Below are 20366 nucleotides of genomic sequence, written 5' to 3'. Positions count from 1 at the left end.
CAATTTCCAAAATATATTTCGTATTTAAAAAATAATTTAAATTGTAATATCAAAATCAAAAAATTCAAGTTAATGAAACTTCTGATAGAAAATCTCAGAATGATAAAACATTTTATATAACAATATGCCTTCCTATATTGACCAATCACAATCATGTTTGAGTGAATTCAAAAAATGTCATTTTTTTCTTCATTTTGCACAATTTCATTAGGAAGAAGACAGAAACCATACAGTGGATTTAAAAATATCCAGAGATCTGAATAATTTACAGAGCAAGAGTCTCAATTCTAAGGCTTCCTTAACCTTTTTTCACATCAAAGCCATTCAAGATAACAAGAAGTGAACTAAATTCAACCCAATTCCATTTCCTCAAAATTACTGTAAGAGTTTTAAATAAATCTTTTTTCTTAACAAGTCTTCCATTATTTTTACTCATTTTTATTGTGATGGATTTTTTTCTGTGTAACCATCCTTTTTTTTTAATTTTCCAAAAGAAGAACAGACATCTTTTTCAATCAGCACCAATATACAAGACGAGGAATCGTAGCATAAACAACATGATGCAGACCCATCTTCAAAAACATTAATCCTCTGTGTTCCCTTCTATGTCTTAACATTATATTCCTCTTTTATTTACCATTAATGATAATACAATAGCGAATTTACAAGGACCACAAATATTATTACTTTTCTTTGAACTATATATCCCATGATTATACATAATAAATATAACCTTGGATTAACTATGTATATGTTTTCTATTTAAATTTTTGCTGTACAAGAATTACTTCAATTTATTATTCACTCATATGCCTAACTTACTTTGTATGAAGCAGCACTGTTGTTTGATTTTTTTGGCTTTGTTGTGGAGAAAAAACTTGGTGTTCTTTTGAAGGATGCTGGGATTTCTTGGTTTCCGACTAATTGAGGTCCTCCCTGCCATCTCCTGCCTCCAAATATCTAAAAGAAACAAATTTACTTTAAATATCTGGGGAAAATACAGTAAAACCTCATTATCTCCAACTCCATGGGACAGAAGAAAAACTTCCAGATATCAAGGATAAAATTCTTTAAGAATAAGTGGTTGGGACTTCCAAATCACTTCGACATATCCATTCGAGATATTGGTGTTAGAGATATTCTTATTCTTATTGAAGTTCAACTGTATATGATCTTGGTCTATAGGAAATTGATAACAGGAATAAATATCTAACAATTTATCAGTATATATACAAGTGATATGAATGCAATAATATGTTGGTTTTTTCAGCCTCAGAAGTTTTCAGGAAAACCTGTGACTTTATAATTCTTCACTTGATGGAACTCGATTCTTTTGCACTGAAGGTAAGAAACATTCTTCAGCTAGGAAAATGTGCTGTTGAATTATCTGATCACTGTAGATTTTATTAAAGACACATAAGAAAACAATATTGGTGAAATATCTTGCTGAACATTCAGTGAACCACGTACCCTTAATATATTTAAGAAGTGCTAGTCTTCTTGTATTACATATTTGTTGATACTTTTCGCTATGACAACACTTCTAATTGGATTCATCTAATTCTTTCTCAGAGAATTGTTACTTTTCAAAGTTGATAAAATTCTCTATACAATCTAAATTAGACTAAACATACTACTTAAAGTACAACCTTGGCATTACATCATGATACAATGTACTTTCAGCATACTGATTGTTCGAATCAGTTTATTGTCTCTAACATTAACAATGCTATGCCCTAGAAATCTCATGAGATTTACAGCTTCATTCATTTTGCTGCAAAAAACAGGTTGTAAGCGAGATAACTGCAAGGTTATCATGATCTTAAGTATTTTAATGATACTTAAAATAGATTTTTTTTTATTAAAAAAAAACACCCCCCCCCCCCCCATTTCATCTCTGTATTATTTATGCCAGTTATCCTTATACATGAAGTAACTAAAGATATGTCCGTAGGACATGAATTCCCCACCTACGGTTCATTAGTAATGCAACACAAAAAAATATCATGAATAGTTTTTTTGAACTAAACTAAATGCAAATTAAAGAAAAGTGAAAACAAGGGAAAAGGAAAGGTCAAGGTCAAAAGTTTTGAATGCAGTAGCACTCACCAACATGTATCCACATATGAAGTTTGATAAAAATGTCTTGAATAGTTTCTTTTTAAACTTAGCTAAAAACAAACTAAGAAAGGTGAGGTCAAAGTCTAAGAAAAGTTCAGGTCAAAAAATGTTGGTGAAGTTGCATAGCTCTTACCAATATGTATCAACATTTAAAGTTTGATAAAAATATCTTGAATAGTTTCTTTGAGCTAAATATAAATATTGATGGTTTTAGCGCCATCCCTCAGGCCCCTGGTAGAGGAAGGAATAATAAAATTCAAAAAATTTGTTCCCCTTCACACATAGATGCTATATATAAAAATTAGTTGAAATTAGCTCAGCTGTTCCAGAGAAGAAGCTGAAAATGTTGAAATGTTAACACGTGATGGATGACAACAGATAGCAATAGGTCACCCGAGTGACTCAGGTGACCTAGAAAATTTGATGAAGCTGAATAGCTCTCAGAAACATGTATCAGCATATGAGGCTTGATAAAATATTTGAACTTTTATTTGAAATTGAGCTAAATACTAATTTAAGAAAAGTGAGGTCAAGGTCAAATGAAAGGTCAAGGTAAAAAAAAAGTTGATGAAGTTGAATAGCTCTTACCAATATGTATCTTACCATATATTATATACATATAAGGTTTGATAAAAACATCTTGAATATATAGTTTCTTTGAAACTGAGTTAATTAAAGCAAATTTTTGAAAAGTAAGGTCAAGATAAAAAAAAAATGTTGATGAAGTAGAATAGTATCAGCTTATGGAGTTTGATAAAAATACCTTGAATAGTTTCTCTGAAACTGAGTTAAACACAAAATAAGGTGGAAGGACAGATGGAAGGAAGGACAAAAGATGGACATGACAAACACTATATGCCCTGGCAATAATCACAGCAGGGAATAAATAAAACAAGAGGCCCATTGGCCACATCGCTCACCTGAGCACATTGGTTAGGAAAAAAAGCAAAAATCAGTACAGTATTGAAAAGTTTACAGGGAGGGGGGTGTTGAATTTTAAACTACCTGATGATGCTTTCATATCAATATAACAAATGGCTTTGTTGTTCTTGAGCAGCAGATTTTTTTTCCCATATATTCATTTGTAAAAATTTGATCCCCCATTGTGTCCCCACCCTATCCCCGGGGGCCCTCATTTGAACAAATTTCATTCTACACTACCCAAAGATGCCTCCATATCAATTTGACTAATCATGGCTTTTCTGTTCTTGAGAAAAAGACTTTTTCCTATATATTCCTCTGTAAACTTTGATCCCAAATTGTGGCCCCACCCTACCCCCGGGGGCCATGATTTGAACAAACTTGAATCTTCACTATCTGAGGATGCTTCCATATAAATATGACCAATCATGGCTTTACTGTTTTTAAGAAGATTTTTAACGATATTTTCCTATATATTTCTATGTAAAACTTTGATCCCCCATTGTGGCCCCACCCTACCCACGGGGGTTATTATTTGAACAAAGTTGAATCTTCACTACCTGAGGATGCTTCCATATAAATATGACCAATCATGGCTTACTGTTTTTAAGAAGATTTTTAGAGATATTTTCCTATATATTTCTATGTAAAACTTTGATCCCCCATTGTGGCCCCACCCTACCCCCGGGGGTCATGATTTGAACAAACTTGAATCTTCACTACCTGAGGATGCTTCCATATAAATATGACCAATCATGGCTTTGCTGTTCTTAAGAAGAAGATTTTTAAAGATATTTTCCTATATATTTCTATGTAAAACTTTGATCCCCCATTGTGGCCCCACCCTACCCCCGGGGGTCATGATTTGAACAAACTTGAATCTACACTACCTGAGGATGTTTCCACATGTTTCATCCTTCCTGGCCCAGTGGTTCTTGAGAAGAAGATTTTTAAATGATGCCATTATTTTTTCACTAATTCCTAATTATCTCCCCTTGAAAGAGGGCGTGGCCCTTCATTTGAACAAACCTGAATCCCCTTTACCCAAGGATGCTTTGTGGCAAGTTTGGTTGAATTTGGCCCAGTGGTTCTTGAGAAGAAGATGAAAATGTGAAAAGTTTACAACAATAACGACAACGACAGACAACGGACAAATTTTGATCAGAAAAGCTCACTTGAGCCTTTGGCTCAGGTGAGCTAAAAACAAACAAGATCATCATACTTGTCAAATTTTCCTCCTAGCTACTTTTCAAAATTACATTCTTATCACTGACAGTGGTTCCACCCCTGAAGTTTTAAATATTCAACTACTGTAGATCAACTCAATTTTTGCAACAGCTTATTTTCGCAAGATAGTATTGGTATTTATAAGCGAGACATAATTTTCATGGCTTATGGTTATTGGTATATATAAAATATATGATTCACATCTTAAATCAATAGTGGGATAATATACAAGTTATACCTGTTGTCATTTTTATGATCTAAAGTTGCACTTGATATTTCTATTGCGTGTAACATATTGAAAATAATATTCTATAAAAGGTTCAATACCTCACATCTGACAGAACAATAAATTATTAATTGCAGCTTAGAATGTTGACTAAATCCCTGCTTCTCTGTGCAGTTTTTGTCTGTGGAGCTCTAGCATGTAAACTTTAAATCTTTTAATAACTAATTTCCATTTTTTTTTATTGATGTAACTTCAATAGTAAGGTACAAGTCAAAATTTATGCAATGAATGTTTTTTGAACACAGAAACATTGTAAACTTCAAGCAAAAACTCAAATTTTTAAAGGCTCATATTGATTAAATTTTGCCTAATTACCTCAGTTTCCTTTAACCTTAATTACATTGATTAAGCAATTTTAATTCTCCTTTTCAGACAAATACATTAACATAGGTTGCATGCAAGAAGTGTCACACAGATTATTAACAGCAAAAGCTGGAAAGCTAAAAGTCAACAGTCCGTGGCATTGCCAGGAGTTCTGCAAGGGGTATCTCTACTTTGGAGTACAAGTATACATTCTTTATAATAATTCATTTTACAAACGCAAACAGATTCATTAAATATTTTTCCTTGTGTATATATACTGTGAAATCGTCCTTTGTGGGGAATCAACGCTCGTGGATTTCAGGGTCAACCTTATCCACAAATTTACATCCACAAAAACAATCTTTGTCAGCATACTGGTCCATTGAATATTCTGTATATACTGGACTCCTCACAAAATTATGTACCCACGAGCCAATATAATTTTGGTTGCCCACGAACATTGACCTCAAATAAAAATTATTCCACAGTATTCAAACTGTAATGCAAATGTAAAATTGGTCTTGCAGTTTTTGGTCTACAACCAAGACTGCATGGAGCTATCAGTGTAAAATGTAAAAAAAAAAAAAAAAATTCAATTCAATATTTGTTTTTGATATCACAATGTAGAACACTAATTACTGCATCAAAAATTAATATTAATCACACAAAAATCTTTGCAATAACTATTTAACCTTGAACTTGTACCAAAGTAACATTAAGGTTTCCAAATCATGCGAGTTTGTACTGTGTATAAGTTTTCTTCACATATTCAAACTTCTTTACAGTACGGAAAGGAATGTTTCTGTGGCAACAACTTTTCAGGAAATCTAGTGAAGGTTTTGAAGTGTAATATGAGATGTGCTGGAAACACCCTCCTCTTCTGTGGTGGCAACATGGCAATGGATATATATGCCAGGGTTTCTTGAAATGTTAATTTCAATAAATACATTATAAACTTATGGCCTAGTATGAATTCTATTTTGAGAGAAAGACAGACCATCTACATTGAACCATTGTCAATCGAACTTAATCAAGCTTAAGGACATTGGCAAGGTTCCTGGTTATTGTATAGAATTTTTCAAGAACTTTTGAGTAGGTTTAAATGTACTAAATATGCTATATTCTGGATCGTTTTACCTACCAATCCAGCATTCTTTTTTAGATTTTGTCAAATTATTGTTTTTACAATTCTTAATGCATTTCCTATGTAAAATGTTGATAAAAGGGACCTACATAATTTTTCACCATAAAATTTCTTCAAATCCCATTTATTTCATACAGTTTTTGTATTATATACATTATTGTAACTTCATTTCCTATGACTTCTAGATATTTTGGTTGAAAATATATATATAGAAAAAAGACATGGATATACCGGCACCGATCATCATTTTTGAGTTGCGTCCCTTAACAGCTAAAATTGGTCAAGTGATTGGTTGATTGTTTTTATCATGTAATTGACTGAATTGATTGAAATACATTGTCATAAAAATATTGGCATGGATTTATTTTTAACTTTTATTCGTAATTACTAAATGCTGATTCCTTCACACGACCTAAGAACTGTTCTCAGTCGGCATGGTCGACATACCTTTCAGCATATGTCACATCTTTGCCCTTCCCAGCATACTGAGCATAACTATGGTAAATGACGACCTGTTTGCTCTTTGTCCCTGAATACAATGTACAACAAAGCCATTACTACTTTTCTTTCTTGCTGTATAGATGATTCTACCCGTTGAAGGAAGTACACGTGCTTTTGTTTACCTCTATAACATATGCTTTACTGGTTTTCACCGCTTAGAGAATTCTACACGGGAGATCACTCTCAATCACTATTTTACAAGTGAAAAAACCCATGTATTAAACCTTTTTTCTCCGGAAAGCCCTGACTTGCTAATGTCCTTAAATTATCACATACGTAAACAAACAATATAATTAGAAAAGAGCATCATAGGCTCAATGTTTAAATTTTACAAGAAGACATTAATTGAAACAGATTCCACTCGGAACTTAAGGACACACAGACATGCACTAACTGGATTCAGATTCTGGAATCAACAGATTTAAGGCAAAATAAAGCAATTCTATGTTCAAGATACTGAATTTGACATATTCCAGGCAGAATTTTGTGCAGATCAGTAAGTAGCTAGAAACCATAAAAACAAGTCCTAGTACGTCAAATTTTTATTTGGTACGTACTTCATCCCCAGTTGAAATGACAAATTAACTAGACTTGAACAGAAGCATTATTTTTATGTTTTCATTTTTCACAACATACAATTGCTCAAAAATGTTTCAATCAGTTGTGATTAGTCAAAAAAATTTCAACATGGACTTGAAGAGAAGAAAAAATTTGGGGAAAAAAATCCAACATCGGAGGATAAAATCTAGACATGGACTTCATAATTGTCCCACATAATATAAGGATACCACAGGAGAACATTAAGGAACAACAAAATTCATAGTTTTGATTTTAAATAAGATTCATTAAAAATTTCATCACGTTTGTACAAATACAAAAATCATGCTTCAGTCACATGATATGTCTCTCCACTCAAACATAGTACGTATGTCCTCAAAATAGGATAAAACAATGATGATCATGAGGAAAATCGCTTTCCCTTAACATTTCCGCATTTACGTAAGAGAATCCCAGAATTCTAAATGCGGTCAGGGCATTCACAATTTCCCTTCACAGCTGACAAAGAGATGCCTTAACTATGTCGTTTACGATTTTGTGGTGTCATTTTTGATAAATTAGACGAGTCATGCTGGCTTCTTCGGTCTGAGTTTATGTCAAATCTATAAAATTACCATACCAACTGTAAATTTATTCATATGAAACCAAAGACATATATAACATCCTTGTACAGTTGCAGGGCACAGTGTGCTAAAAATTATTACTTTCATTAATAAACTCTGATAGAAACTGCACATCAAAGAAGCAGTGGCTTATCCTGGTTAATATGATAATAAAACAGGCCTTAATCTTACACAAATACTGTTATTGATGCAGAACCTAAGGGTTCTTACATAGCCTATATATTGCATGTACTTTGTTTTAGCAGCATCACAATAGATATTTCAATGAATACTGTAGAGGGGAATTCTTTAGCTGGTGTAAAATTTGACATTTTGCTTATGCAAAGATATGCCAATAATTTTGGCGGAACTTATTTTTGTGGACACAGATCTCTAGTAAGTTGCAAACCAGAAGCATAATCTTGCATCACTTAACAGAAAAGTACTTCTGTAAAAGAAACAGAAGTATTTTATAAAATCAAATATTAAAATAGGTCAGATTATATGAATTACAGTGGTAGTGGGTTTAATGTAGAATCAAATACCCGTAAATCGGAGAGAGCTCAAAAGTTCATCTTGCTAATGAGTTTTTAGTAACTGTATGTCTATATATTTGAAAACAGTTTTACTGGAAAGGAGAAAAACGCTATGGATCAGATGGTGATTCAACCCAGGCACCCTGAATCTCCAGTCAGGTGCTCTACCAACTGAGCTATCTGGCCACTGGCAATAGAATCTGTCTGATCGCCTTATTATATTCTTGTCATGGCACCAAATGTAACCAGAAAGTAGAAAAATGCTACGAACGAGATCAGGATTCTAACCAGGGCCCCCCTTTATTTCCATAGAAAATTTCAATTTCATATTGTGGTCTACCCTAGCTCCAAGGGGTTACGATTTTACTGAACTTGAATCCACATGACATGGGATGTTTCAATATGATTAACATGGCCTTGCTGTTCATCAGAATTTCCTGCACTGATCTCTGATTTTAGCCCCATCATAACATTGGCAGATCAAGGGGATGGGGTGGGCTGGGGGTCCAGGGGTGGGGGTTAAGGGGTTGGAACACTCCCCCCCCCCTTTATTTTTGCAGAGAGAAAGACAGAAAGAGAAAGTTTTTCCTGTAATAGATATTTTTTATGCCTAAATATGTTTGAATAAAACAAATAGTTCAATCTCTGTTCTTTCTACTCACTAGATAGAGTCTCACATATTTGCTTTCCTCCACGTACCTTCACTATCCCTGGCCACTTACACACTGAAGCTTACAAATTTATAAGGTTGTCATAAAACATTTTCATTAATGAGTGATTGAAAGAAAATGTTCTACTTAATTCACCATAAGCACCAATAAACCCCAGAACCATGATTTGAACAAAATTAATCTACACTATGTCAGGAAGCTTTTATACAATAAGTTTCATCTTTTCTGGCTCAACAGTCAATTCTTGATAAGATTTTTTAAATTAAGACATCTGTATTTTTGCCTTGTCTTGATTATCTCCCCTTGCAATAGGACAAGGACCTTCATCTGAACAAAACTGAATACTCTTTACCCAATGGTATTTGAATGAAGATATAATTTTCATCTTTTATGGATGATGGAATGCGAATTCTTAAAAACTGAATCGACATTTGAATGCAAATTTTTAAAACTGACATTCCAAAGCCATATAGGGCTGTTTGGACCAGTTGAAAGATAAATAATAATAATAAACAAGTTTATCAGTAAAATATATGGTTAATTAACAAAAATCATGCTTTTAGCAAAGGAATGCATATAATGCAGGAAATAATACCTGAAGTGAGGGAAAAAAAGTGGCGGTGTAAATCAAAGGTTTTTACAATGCTTGGATGTGTAGCTCTGGTTTATCTGTCCAAATTTTCTCAACCATAGAGCTACAGTTCTGCAGCTAGTACTATACCGTCCTTAGATACAAATTTTGCTATCAAGGATGTTACATGTATAAAGGGAAAAGCCTATCAGATATTTATCAACCTCAAATATTTTAAAGATAATATCTGAAACTGAAACAAACTGCACACTATAGATACAGGTTTTATCTATAAAATGACATATTCTTATAAATACTGAATACTATATAGGATAAAAGTTTTGAAGTCTAATGATTTTACTACATCATCACCATTAATCCACTACTAGGTGCTAAATTATTCCCATGTCACCCTGATTAATGGAATTCCACACAGCTGATGTTCCAGCAAGTGAACAAAGTGAAAACAAAGCATGGTAATATTGGTAAACAAGATTTCCTGGATATAAGTCAGTACATGTGATCCACGTACTCACAATGTAGCACTAGATACGTAAACCTTGGGAATTGACCCATTAAGTGATCAAAATACCATCGGTAAAAACAAACAACCATAAAGTTCGTAAGGATATGCACACTTCTCAGAAGAAAAGCCTGATACAAATTAGATCATATCCACCCAGGAGAGGTGTCTAAAGGTCCAAACTGATCAACTCATTTGATATAATTTGATTATCAATGTTAATATCACAATAAATTATTCCAATATTTAATCTTTCTACTTTAAAGATCAATATTCAACAGCCCCAATAGCTGCCAGTTATTTCATTGTTACATTAGTTTTGGATATCAAATCTTATGATAAAGTTATTTGTACATGTACATTCCTTTAAAATATAATTGGTTATCCATGTATAAGTAGACAGATAAACCAGTAGGTGTATATAGGAATATGTGTAAATCTCTAAAAAATCTTTGAACAGTCATATAAAAATACATGTAGATATGTATATCCGAGTTTCCCATTTCTTCCACTCTCCCCAATACAAAATCATTGCCTCCTTACCTTAATGGCTTCTGCGGGAGTGGGTCCTTGGCATTTCTCTCCTTCATAAAATAACTGTAGATACTGAAACTTCAGATGTTGAATCCGTTTGTCTGTCTGCCATCTCATCTTCTGAAAGGCGTTGATGATCTTCCTCAGTCCTGTTAACCAGATCTTAGCCATGTTATAGGGTGCCACAAAATACAGCTTCCTGTTCTCTGAGTGCCCCACCCCGTACAGGAGGGATATGACATTTTGACGGGGAGTAAGGCCCTCGAGGCAGTATCTCTTGGACAGGGCTGCAATGTCGATGGACTCCTCCACCCCAGAATTCACAGACTTCACCAGACGAAGATCTATGTACCCATCCTCTAACATGTCATCTACATCCTGTCCATTTGAATACCTGAAAATTTTTACAGAATAATCATATCAGAAATATTGAATTTTTGCGAGTCCAAATAAGGTCCTTGTCTTCTAGCTGAAGATCTGTCCTGAATCAACATCATGTATAAATGGCAACACTTAAGTACTTAAAACATCCTGTTTCAATAATATGGTTCGAGAAAAAAAAAACAAATATTTCTGAAATTTAAGACAATGATAGTAAACACATTTTTTTTGATAATAATCATAAACCAGTAATTTATTTTAAACAGCAAATGATCAATTCCCACAGAGAATTTTTTTTTTTTAAATTCTGAGATATCATATACATCCACGATATATGAAACAGCAAGCCCAGTGCAGTTCCTGCTAACCTTGAACACAACACTTGGGATGACGCGGACTCCGACTCTCCTCTCTGACCGTAATCAGGGTAAGACCAGGTGTTCCCCACTAAAGAGCTCCAAGCTGGGCGGTGCCAGGACAGGGTGGCGTTGTCGACCTCCAGCCTCAGGTAACACATACAGGAACGACTGCTATCATTGTCCACATGCACCACTGTACTGCCATGGTGCATACATTGCAGGTAGTGCTGATTGAGATTGGCTATTTTTGGAGTGACAATCATCACTTCATGTTCACTGAATACTGGACGAATTGGCAGGTAGGAATCTAAGTCAAGGTCGTAATCACTGTCTCCATCATTCTCAAAATCAAAACTAATGCTTGATCTGTAAAAAAAAAAGACTATTAAAGATAATGCAACACACCATAAAATAATATTTCATTTTTCCTATGATTGCATTTCAAAGAACATTATCAAGAGGTGAGTCTTTAATTAACATACAATCCACAAATATATTTACTGTTCAAATTTTTTTTTTTACTTTTCTTCTTCAAACAGAAAACTTGGTTTTCTTATCAAAGAAAGGTAACTGTATTTATACCAGTAAGAATTTTCATAACACAATCAAAGGGAGACTACTCAATCTACAAACCTGTTGCTAACATTGTCGATCTGCTGTTTGGCATGATAATGGAATAGCGCAATGTCATTCAAAACATGGTGTGTTTGCTTTAGTTTGTCCATGTTGATCAGCCCTCCTACTCCAATCCTGGTCATGAAGCGATCTTCTCCATTGTAATCAGATATAAACTGGAAAACCACAAAGAATACTTCAGTCAAACATGTATTAAAATTACAAATTCATGCAAAGGATGAATTTTTTAAAACAAATTAATATGCATTTTATATTCATTATAAAATTTGATTTTCTATAAGGTTTAAATTTTCTTCACTATACCTCTAACGATTGGTTTTCCTCTGATGGCAAGACAATGATACTTGGCACATTGTGAAACAGAGATCTCAAATCACGAAGGAATCCTCCAAAGAAAGGCACCACTTTACAATCGGGAATGTCCAGGGAGCGACTGACTGCCTCTCGGTATTCATCGGTCAGTTCTCTGGACATCAGAGCTGAACACAACCAGTTAAAAGTAGAAAGATCCTCATCAACCATGGACAACCAGAAAGGTTTCAACTTGTCTGACCTGAAATTGGGAAAAAAGTTTTGATAAATGAAGATTTATGATTTCTCTCTAAAGTTACTCTGAGCTTCCAGGTATACCAGATTGAAAAATGGAGAGAAAATAGATTTTTCACTACAGATATAATTATCTCTGAATAAATATTAAATTCCTATAAGCATCAAAGCAGAAGTACAACTACAAAATACACTTGCAAAAAAATAATTTTTTACATGTAACTTTAAAAACTTTTTTGAATAGTTGAAAATGTTGTAAATGCTAGAAATTTTGATTTACTTGAGGCCTGCAACAATTTCCATGGTGGTGTTGAAATTTCCTATGCACCAGCAATAGAAGGCCAGTCTGATGATACAGGACAGAATGGCCTTGCGATCCTCGTGAGTGGGCTGGGTAATAAGAAGCTGGGTCACCCATGAGCTCACCTGAAAAGACAATATATGTTTTTCGATTCCATTGCACTGGATGGGTAACACATACTACTGAGCTATCATCGCTATATACACATAATATAATAATATATTTAATTAGTAGTGATGAAACAATGCATCGTGAATGAGATTTTATTACGATTTACCAGTCTAATATGGATTATCTAATGATTTACTTTGATAACTGTAGTTTTGTTAAAACCAAAGGATTTTCCAGGTTGTTTAATTCATTTTCAGGCCCAAGGGGAGTAAGTTCGAGGAACATCAAACTCCCAAATTTTATTCCCCTTCATCCTGCTACATAACAAAATTGGTTGGATGAAATTTGTTTACCAATTTCAGAGAAGCTGAAAATGTTTAAAAGTTTATGAATGATGGTGGATGGAATCCTAGCAACAGGTCACCTGAGATACTGAATGGAACTGCATTTTGTTTCTTGTACCAGTGTACAAGATTTTTAGATATAGAGAGAGATTATAGGGTTATTGAACTTATATTGGTGAATATTGGCACTAGTTGGCTGAACAAATGCACAGGCTTGGGAGTGCATTTGTACAGCCAATTCATGCCAATATTTACCAATATAAGTTCAATAACTCCTATATTATATAGCTAAAACATTTCCCATTGATTTATATTAATCATTTCAATTAAATTACTCAAATTAAAAAAAATAAGAATTTTCAGTATTGGTATTTAAATTAACGTCTGTCCTGTAAGAGTTCAATATTGCATAATTCCAATGACCCTACCAAGCGCTATGATTTGCTTATTTCAGTTTTATTGAGGCTAATACATACCAAATTATTAATTAATAGTTTTAATTTTGTGTGAAAATAAACACATCTAACCTAGCTGCCACTACCTATCAAAAATTTGCCTTTGAGAGGTTGACCAGACGACATTTTTGTTTACAATGCGTTGTTCGATATTGAACGCTCGTATTCGGAGTGTTTTGGGCATATTCATATACATAATACAAACTGAACGTTCAATAAAACGCCAAGATATTGAACGCTAAAATTCTCTAGATTTTTAGTAGTTTTTTTTATTATTGACTATTTATTAGCTATATAATAAATTTTATTATTTGGTGATGAAATATTTAAACAGTTAAAACAGACCACAGGAACTTTCTCTACCTCATTAAACCTTTGTATTAGATCCTCCACACTGGACACTTTATGGTAGATGAGGGATCCACGGGAAATGTCCGTGGTCACCTGTCTGATATAGTGGGCGGGAGGGACACAGGTAAACAGAGCATGCTCAGTCTCTGTCAACAATAGCGCCACTTCCTCTGGGAAATGCAACATCTTCTGAAGGTTTTGGAGTTCCTGAGAGTATTTAGTTCCTCTGTCGGTGGCTGGTTTAAGTATCGGAGGCTTTCGATGAAAATCTGCACTCAAACAGAAAGGAGAAAGTGAATATTAATGTCAGGACTACACTTTGATTTAAAATAACAAAAATTCAGAATGTAATCTTTTTTGTTTGGACTTCAACACTTGAATAGAAAAACAGATGTTGCATTGAAAAACAGGACATTAAGTTACATGAATATCATACTGAATGTTAAATTTTAAGTAACTTTTATGAAGAACAGACTGGATATGTTATATTTTTTGTCCAAAAAAGAAATTACCAAAATCAAAACTTTCTCGACGCAAAGTCCCATTATTAAGAAATCTCCCATCCATGTCTAGTGCATCAAACAGAATAGCAGTAACAGATTTGAGGTTCTCTTGTGATGCCATAGTAAGCTGCCAGGGCTTGGAGCCTCGGAATTCCAGCATTAATCCATCATGGGATTTCCCGGATCCAGTGTTCCACACCTCTAACTCGGCAATGCTCTGGGATTTCAAAAGAAGTTTGGTCTTGCTGTCCAGGAGTATTATTTTCTCATTGTTGACACCAAGTAGCCTTGCAATCTACAAGAAGAATTCGAAGTCAACTGAAGGGATTTTCAATGGCATTTTTGAACTTTCAATGGTAAAATTATATTTGATGATCACATAATGAAGAAATCACATACTGTAAATAAACAGAAATATCTCTGGTGATACAGTTTTAGTGGCAATCCCTAAGTTGCATTACTAGCCAGAATAATCACTGATTATGCATCTTTGGATGAAGTAAAAATGCTCTAGGTTTCCAAAGAGTCTTGATCCAACAGCATTATTGTGTAACACGGTATCATAAACTCAGATTTCATAAATTTTTGTGTCTTTATCTCGATGACCTATTACACAATGCAATGTGCACAATGCACTCAAGCTAGTCAACAAAGTATGCAGTTGGCAGATTTTGTGTAGGTTTTCAATCATGGACTAAAGCAGAAACAATCACTTTTTTAATGTGTGAATTAAATATTTCATTTATAACAGAACAGTTGTAAAAGCATTAAGTACAGTATGCACAATTTTTTTCCCATAATCCATTTCATTATAAAATTTGCTAAATTAATCAAGAACCATTCTGAAGATTCCTTTATACTGTAAAAAAAAAGATTACTAAGGGGAATAACTCCAAGGCTTGCATGTATGGAAATTTTTTTTTTCTCTTATATATTCAAAAATAATCATCATGTGATTACAAGTTTACATAACTTTAATTTGAAAATTCATCAAACTATTCACTCTTTCAAGGATCACTGTTTTGAATAAATACTCATTCACTGTAGTATTTTAGAGGTAAACTGAGATACTTACTGAATCCAACATAAGAATTAATTACGACAGAGACTAAGTCATACCAATTAACATTCATCTTTATAACATCTCATATGCTCTCTCTTTGCAAAATATTTCATATTTTGCTACAGCTGAGTTTTCCTATTCATTTTTTTTAAAAAGATTAAATACCAAAATTCTGGCCACAAACACACAAGGAGTCTGAAATTTTCCTTACTTCCTCGCTAAATGTCTCACCTTTTTCTGTGAGTTGCCCCTCAATAGCTCCTTGACCTGGTAAAGTTTACACCCAAAGGCTGGGAGGTTCTTACAGATCTTGATATACTGTTGTTTGAGTTTGATCTCACTGTCATAGTACGGAGCATGCCATAATTTCTTCTGCTTCTCCTGTCCATACAAAACAACCATTTGAAAATTCATATTTGTCATGGAATATAATGTACCTGCAGCATTCCCAAGAGGCAGATATATATACAATAACAGGATTTCTGCTTTAAGTCATCCTTTTTCTCCCTTAAAATTTTATTATTTTTTCATTTCTGAGGGAAGTATGATTCAATTCAATGATGATTAAGCATTGATGACAATCTACAGATTGCAATCTTAACATAAAATCAATACTACATGAAATTCTGATTGAATTCAGTCACAGGATTCATAAAACATTTTTTCTGTTGCATATAAACTAATAGAATAGACTCTTTTGTCATTACTTCCCCATTTCAAAAAGATTTTCTTTTTTATTTCTGTGCTGGGAGGAAAGATTGAATCAAATGAAACTAACAAATTTCATGTCTCTGATTTTCATACATGCATTAAATACACTTTTTATGGTGAAAATCTAATTTACATGGAAATTACCACACAAAAAAATAGCCATTTACGAAAACCATAAATTCTCCTTAGTTCGTAACATTAAACAGAGATATTGATATCAGGAACAAGGGGGGGGGGGATTTAGTGTCCTCTTGTATAATGAGTAGTTCCCCCTTCCAATAACCTAGTTCAAAACAACATGAAAACAGAGCAATGTTTGCCCATTCCTAAACTTTATATTCCATTTAATTAGTAGAAAGAGAGGATCAAGATACAATAACTTGACATACTTGTATAATATAGCGTATTTTCTTTGAGGTTGTGAAATCTGGAGGTAGAAGTCGGGTCAGATCGACCTCATTGTGGTTATTCTCATCATGGTCACTGACACACGTCAGCTGACGGACTAACCGTCCCTTACGTCGACTCTGAGTGATCCTCAGAGCCCGATTATTGCGGATCAATTCTTTGCGTCTACGTAGATTCTCTTGAGGATCAGCTGACTTGGATAGGTATTTGTGGGAGTCTAGGAGTTTTTTGTTAAAGAGGGCGAGGTCAGACTTGGTATAGTTTGGGAGGTTTTCCTCAGGCCATGCCTCCTCAATGTGGAGTTGTATGCTGGCTAGGGTGGCCACATCCTCCTTAGAACATGGAAGTTCTCCTCCTACCACTAACTTTTGTAACTGAAAATAAAAAGAAGTCAGATGAAAAAAATTAATGAACTTAACAATCAGAGAACAATATAGTGTTTACCATTTTACAAATACATGTATTAATATAAATGTTTACTATGCTTTCTTAATGTAGGTAAAATGACATTAAAAATCTATTCTGAGATAAGAATATTTGCTTTTGAATGTCCAAACCCATATAGCTTATTTTCAATAGTTTATTAACTTTGAGATGGATATGCCTTACGATTATGCAGATTGACAAGAAGTTATCGATATCAAATTTCTACGACTTCAGCTGATGTTGTTATACTCTTGTTGCTGTCTCACAGAGACATCTTGTTTTTAAACTTTATCCCAGTGTAAACAGTTTTTAAGAGTCATTATCCCATTTGATAAATAGCTAACTTGATTTTTGAAATGTGTCAACTCCTAGGGTATTGACAGAGTAATAAATTTACATACTTAGATTTCTGGAGTGTACCTCTCCTTTTAAACTAAGCTATATCTGAGAGAAATGTGTTGTAAATCTGCAGAAATCAAAAGTTTTGATATCAATGCTACATCTAAATCAGGTGTGTCTCTTATGAAGCTAATAAAAACTGAAGAGGATCATAAGTCACCCACAGCAAACACGGTTGGGGAAAGAGATTTGAAATTGACTGCAGACATAAACAGTCATAAAGTTTTATATATCAATTATGTGCTAGGTTCGTGTAAATTACTACTATATAAAAGCTAAAACTTGGATAGATATTGAATCATTAATCTATATGTACTTGTACTCAATGAGCAATACATATACAGGTATATACCTATGTTTCCAAGTCTAACGTGCATAATCTTGAGAAAAATTTTTCTCCTTCAAAGATATCAAATACTACATACACAATTTATATTAATAAACACTTATAACGGAAGGATACAAAATATGTATCATTAAATTAATCCAAACTTGTAATTTTTTTTTTTTTGATTTGTACTTGAAGGTTGCAATGCTGTGCATGGGCAATAATGCTGCAATTACAATTCATTCATATACAACTTATAGGACAACTGCCTGTTATGGTGCGAGCAAGACCTCTCATTTCAAAACTAGGCTCTTGTAGAAATATCACCTCATGTAGATCAATCACTTCAAGTGTGAACGCGCACATGTAGTGCAATTTAATGAATAATGGGTTAACCAAACACTTGTCTTCCATTCAGCAGCTCACGTTACACTTGACATTACCAAAATGACAACAATTTCTTTCACTTTGTTTACGTTTCTGTAAATAAATATTAGTAAGACAACATTTTCTCATGTGTCTTCAAACATTAAATTTTAATGTATTTTTTCAGCCAATTTATTTAAAGGGGTGGTGGTGGTGGGGGGGGGGGGGGGGGGGGTGTTTGCTATCTTTATCATTCAGTTGTAATATCTAGAAGATGTAGAATTTATGAATTTCTAACCATCATGAAATATTCAATATAAATGAATAATAAAAATCCATAATTTACCTGAGAATCGGCATTTTCTGCAATTCTATCCATTCTGAAAATCTATCCCAGAAAACATTTTTGATGTAAATTTCAATAATAATATATCCTAAATATTATGACCACTGAATTTCTTCCAACAATCAAAAACAGCCCATGCTCTTTCTATATTGCACAATTAAAAAAATCAGGAAGAAAAGTGCAAGATAATTTTCTAAATTCCAAATTTCTGAATTCCAAGACTCCAAACCGTATGTCAATGTAGCTACACAAATTAACACAATAAGTGCATAAAAAACTTCCCTTGTAATTTGTCCATGTAGAAAAAATGTGATAATGAATTGCAGAAAAAAATTAAATCGCTCCAATTAGTTATCACTCTCTTTGTGCACTTCAAATCTGTGTAGGAAACCAAAAAACACATTAATCTTTACACGTCTTTCTTTAATTGGCTGAAATATCCAAATTATGACATCTTCATCTCAAAAAATTAATTGACCAAAAGATCCATCAAATGATTCTTCAAGATATAATTTCCTTTCCACACTTTTTAGAGATGAAGAAGAAAACTTGTTTCTCTAAGAAATCCAGATCACAAAAAAAAAAAGAAAAAAAAAAAAACATGAACAGACTTAATTCTACAGCATATGGCAATTCCACATCAAACAGATCCCAATCAAGTCCAGTTTCAATAGTACTACAAACACATAACAACAGTAGACACAAGTGTCTACTGGCCGTAAAACGGAGTTGTAAATATCTGATATTGCATCGGAGACTACACCTTGTAAGGAAACCCCCCCTTGATATTGATCAAGGGAACTGATGGCTCATCGTAAGTATAAACAAAAGGGGGCTCCAAGTCGACAGGCCGAACACCATCAGCTTTAATAACTCCTTAATCAACAATAAGTTGACAAAGCCCTTATATTCTTTTGTTTGTTCGTATTGCCGTTATCTGCTAATACTGTTTAAATGAAACTGAATTTTTCTCCCGTCACTCTTAAGTCCTATATTTAATAAGTTTACATGCACCAAAGCCTACCTTCTTGGATGCAACATTCTTTTTGATTTTGAAGATAGTCAATACATATCAAACTAATGGTTCAATTGATATGAAATTCAAGGAAAGACTTATGGGAAATCAAAGCATATAGAGTGACTCACATAGGCCAATAATTAATATGACCAGATGTATTTTTTCAATATTCAATATTTCCCAAGGTAAAAATATGGGACATGGGATACTTGAATCCTCAGATACGAACTGCATTTAAGCTGCATAATGTACCTAATCCTGATCAGACAAATTTATATACAATGTATAAACATCTCTTTGTAAAAGCCTGCCAAAATGTCTCTGTTATTCTTACACAAGATTCTACTAAAGTCTCAAATATCAGGGAAATGACTCTTTGAATTAAATTCATCTTCTTAATCTATCTGATAAACCATCTGTCCTGTACACAATTCCAGATCCTAGTAACATGTTCTAATGTGTCATTTGAAATAATTCAGCGATAATTATCGATGTCAATGTAGGTGATTCTTTATACTTTAATTCTTATAGTTGAAAGAATATAAGATATTTGTACCTCCAAAACAAAGTATATTTTCTGGGTTACCAAGAAAAGCAAATGCTATTTCTCAAAAACAATATATATGTTTAAAATGTGAAGGTCAGCACGAGTACATTTCATTGTTTTTCGTTTTTTTTCTCTTGAAATTTTTAAGCTATTTTCTTTAGTTTGAAATCAAATAAAAGAACATTCCTGGAATATTTTTTCCTTATGAAAAAATACAACTTCCTGAAAGCAATACTGCACCCATGACAATGACAGATTGAAGTAAAACT

The 20366-nt window shown here is 33.5% G+C and overlaps 1 protein-coding gene and 1 long non-coding RNA gene across 2 annotated transcripts in view; one reads left to right on the top strand and one right to left on the bottom strand.

Annotated features, from left to right (window-relative positions):
• The window catches only part of LOC133181041 (uncharacterized), a 114774-nt gene that overhangs the window by 29032 nt on the left and 65376 nt on the right, over positions 1–20366 (bottom strand). The window contains exons 10-19 of the mRNA XM_061315571.1: positions 16649–17041; positions 15780–15929; positions 14495–14780; positions 13995–14251; positions 12701–12846; positions 12178–12427; positions 11872–12029; positions 11248–11604; positions 10508–10892; positions 823–960 (exon numbers count right to left, since the gene is read on the bottom strand). Coding sequence (XP_061171555.1) covers positions 823–960; positions 10508–10892; positions 11248–11604; positions 11872–12029; positions 12178–12427; positions 12701–12846; positions 13995–14251; positions 14495–14780; positions 15780–15929; positions 16649–17041 — 2520 coding nt within the window. The remainder of the gene's footprint in view (positions 1–822; positions 961–10507; positions 10893–11247; positions 11605–11871; positions 12030–12177; positions 12428–12700; positions 12847–13994; positions 14252–14494; positions 14781–15779; positions 15930–16648; positions 17042–20366) is intronic.
• On the top strand, positions 4638–5817 carry LOC133181044 (uncharacterized). The gene is made up of 3 exons (XR_009720430.1): positions 4638–4693; positions 4928–5061; positions 5644–5817. It is a non-coding gene; the product is annotated as an uncharacterized LOC133181044 (long non-coding RNA).

This window comes from Saccostrea echinata, unplaced genomic scaffold (assembly GCF_033153115.1).
Source record: "Saccostrea echinata isolate AGI-Se365-2 ecotype Australia unplaced genomic scaffold, CSIRO_AGI_Sech_v1 ptg000008l, whole genome shotgun sequence".
Taxonomy (NCBI): domain Eukaryota; kingdom Metazoa; phylum Mollusca; class Bivalvia; order Ostreida; family Ostreidae; genus Saccostrea; species Saccostrea echinata.
This window is presented reverse-complemented; position numbering and strand designations above follow the sequence as displayed.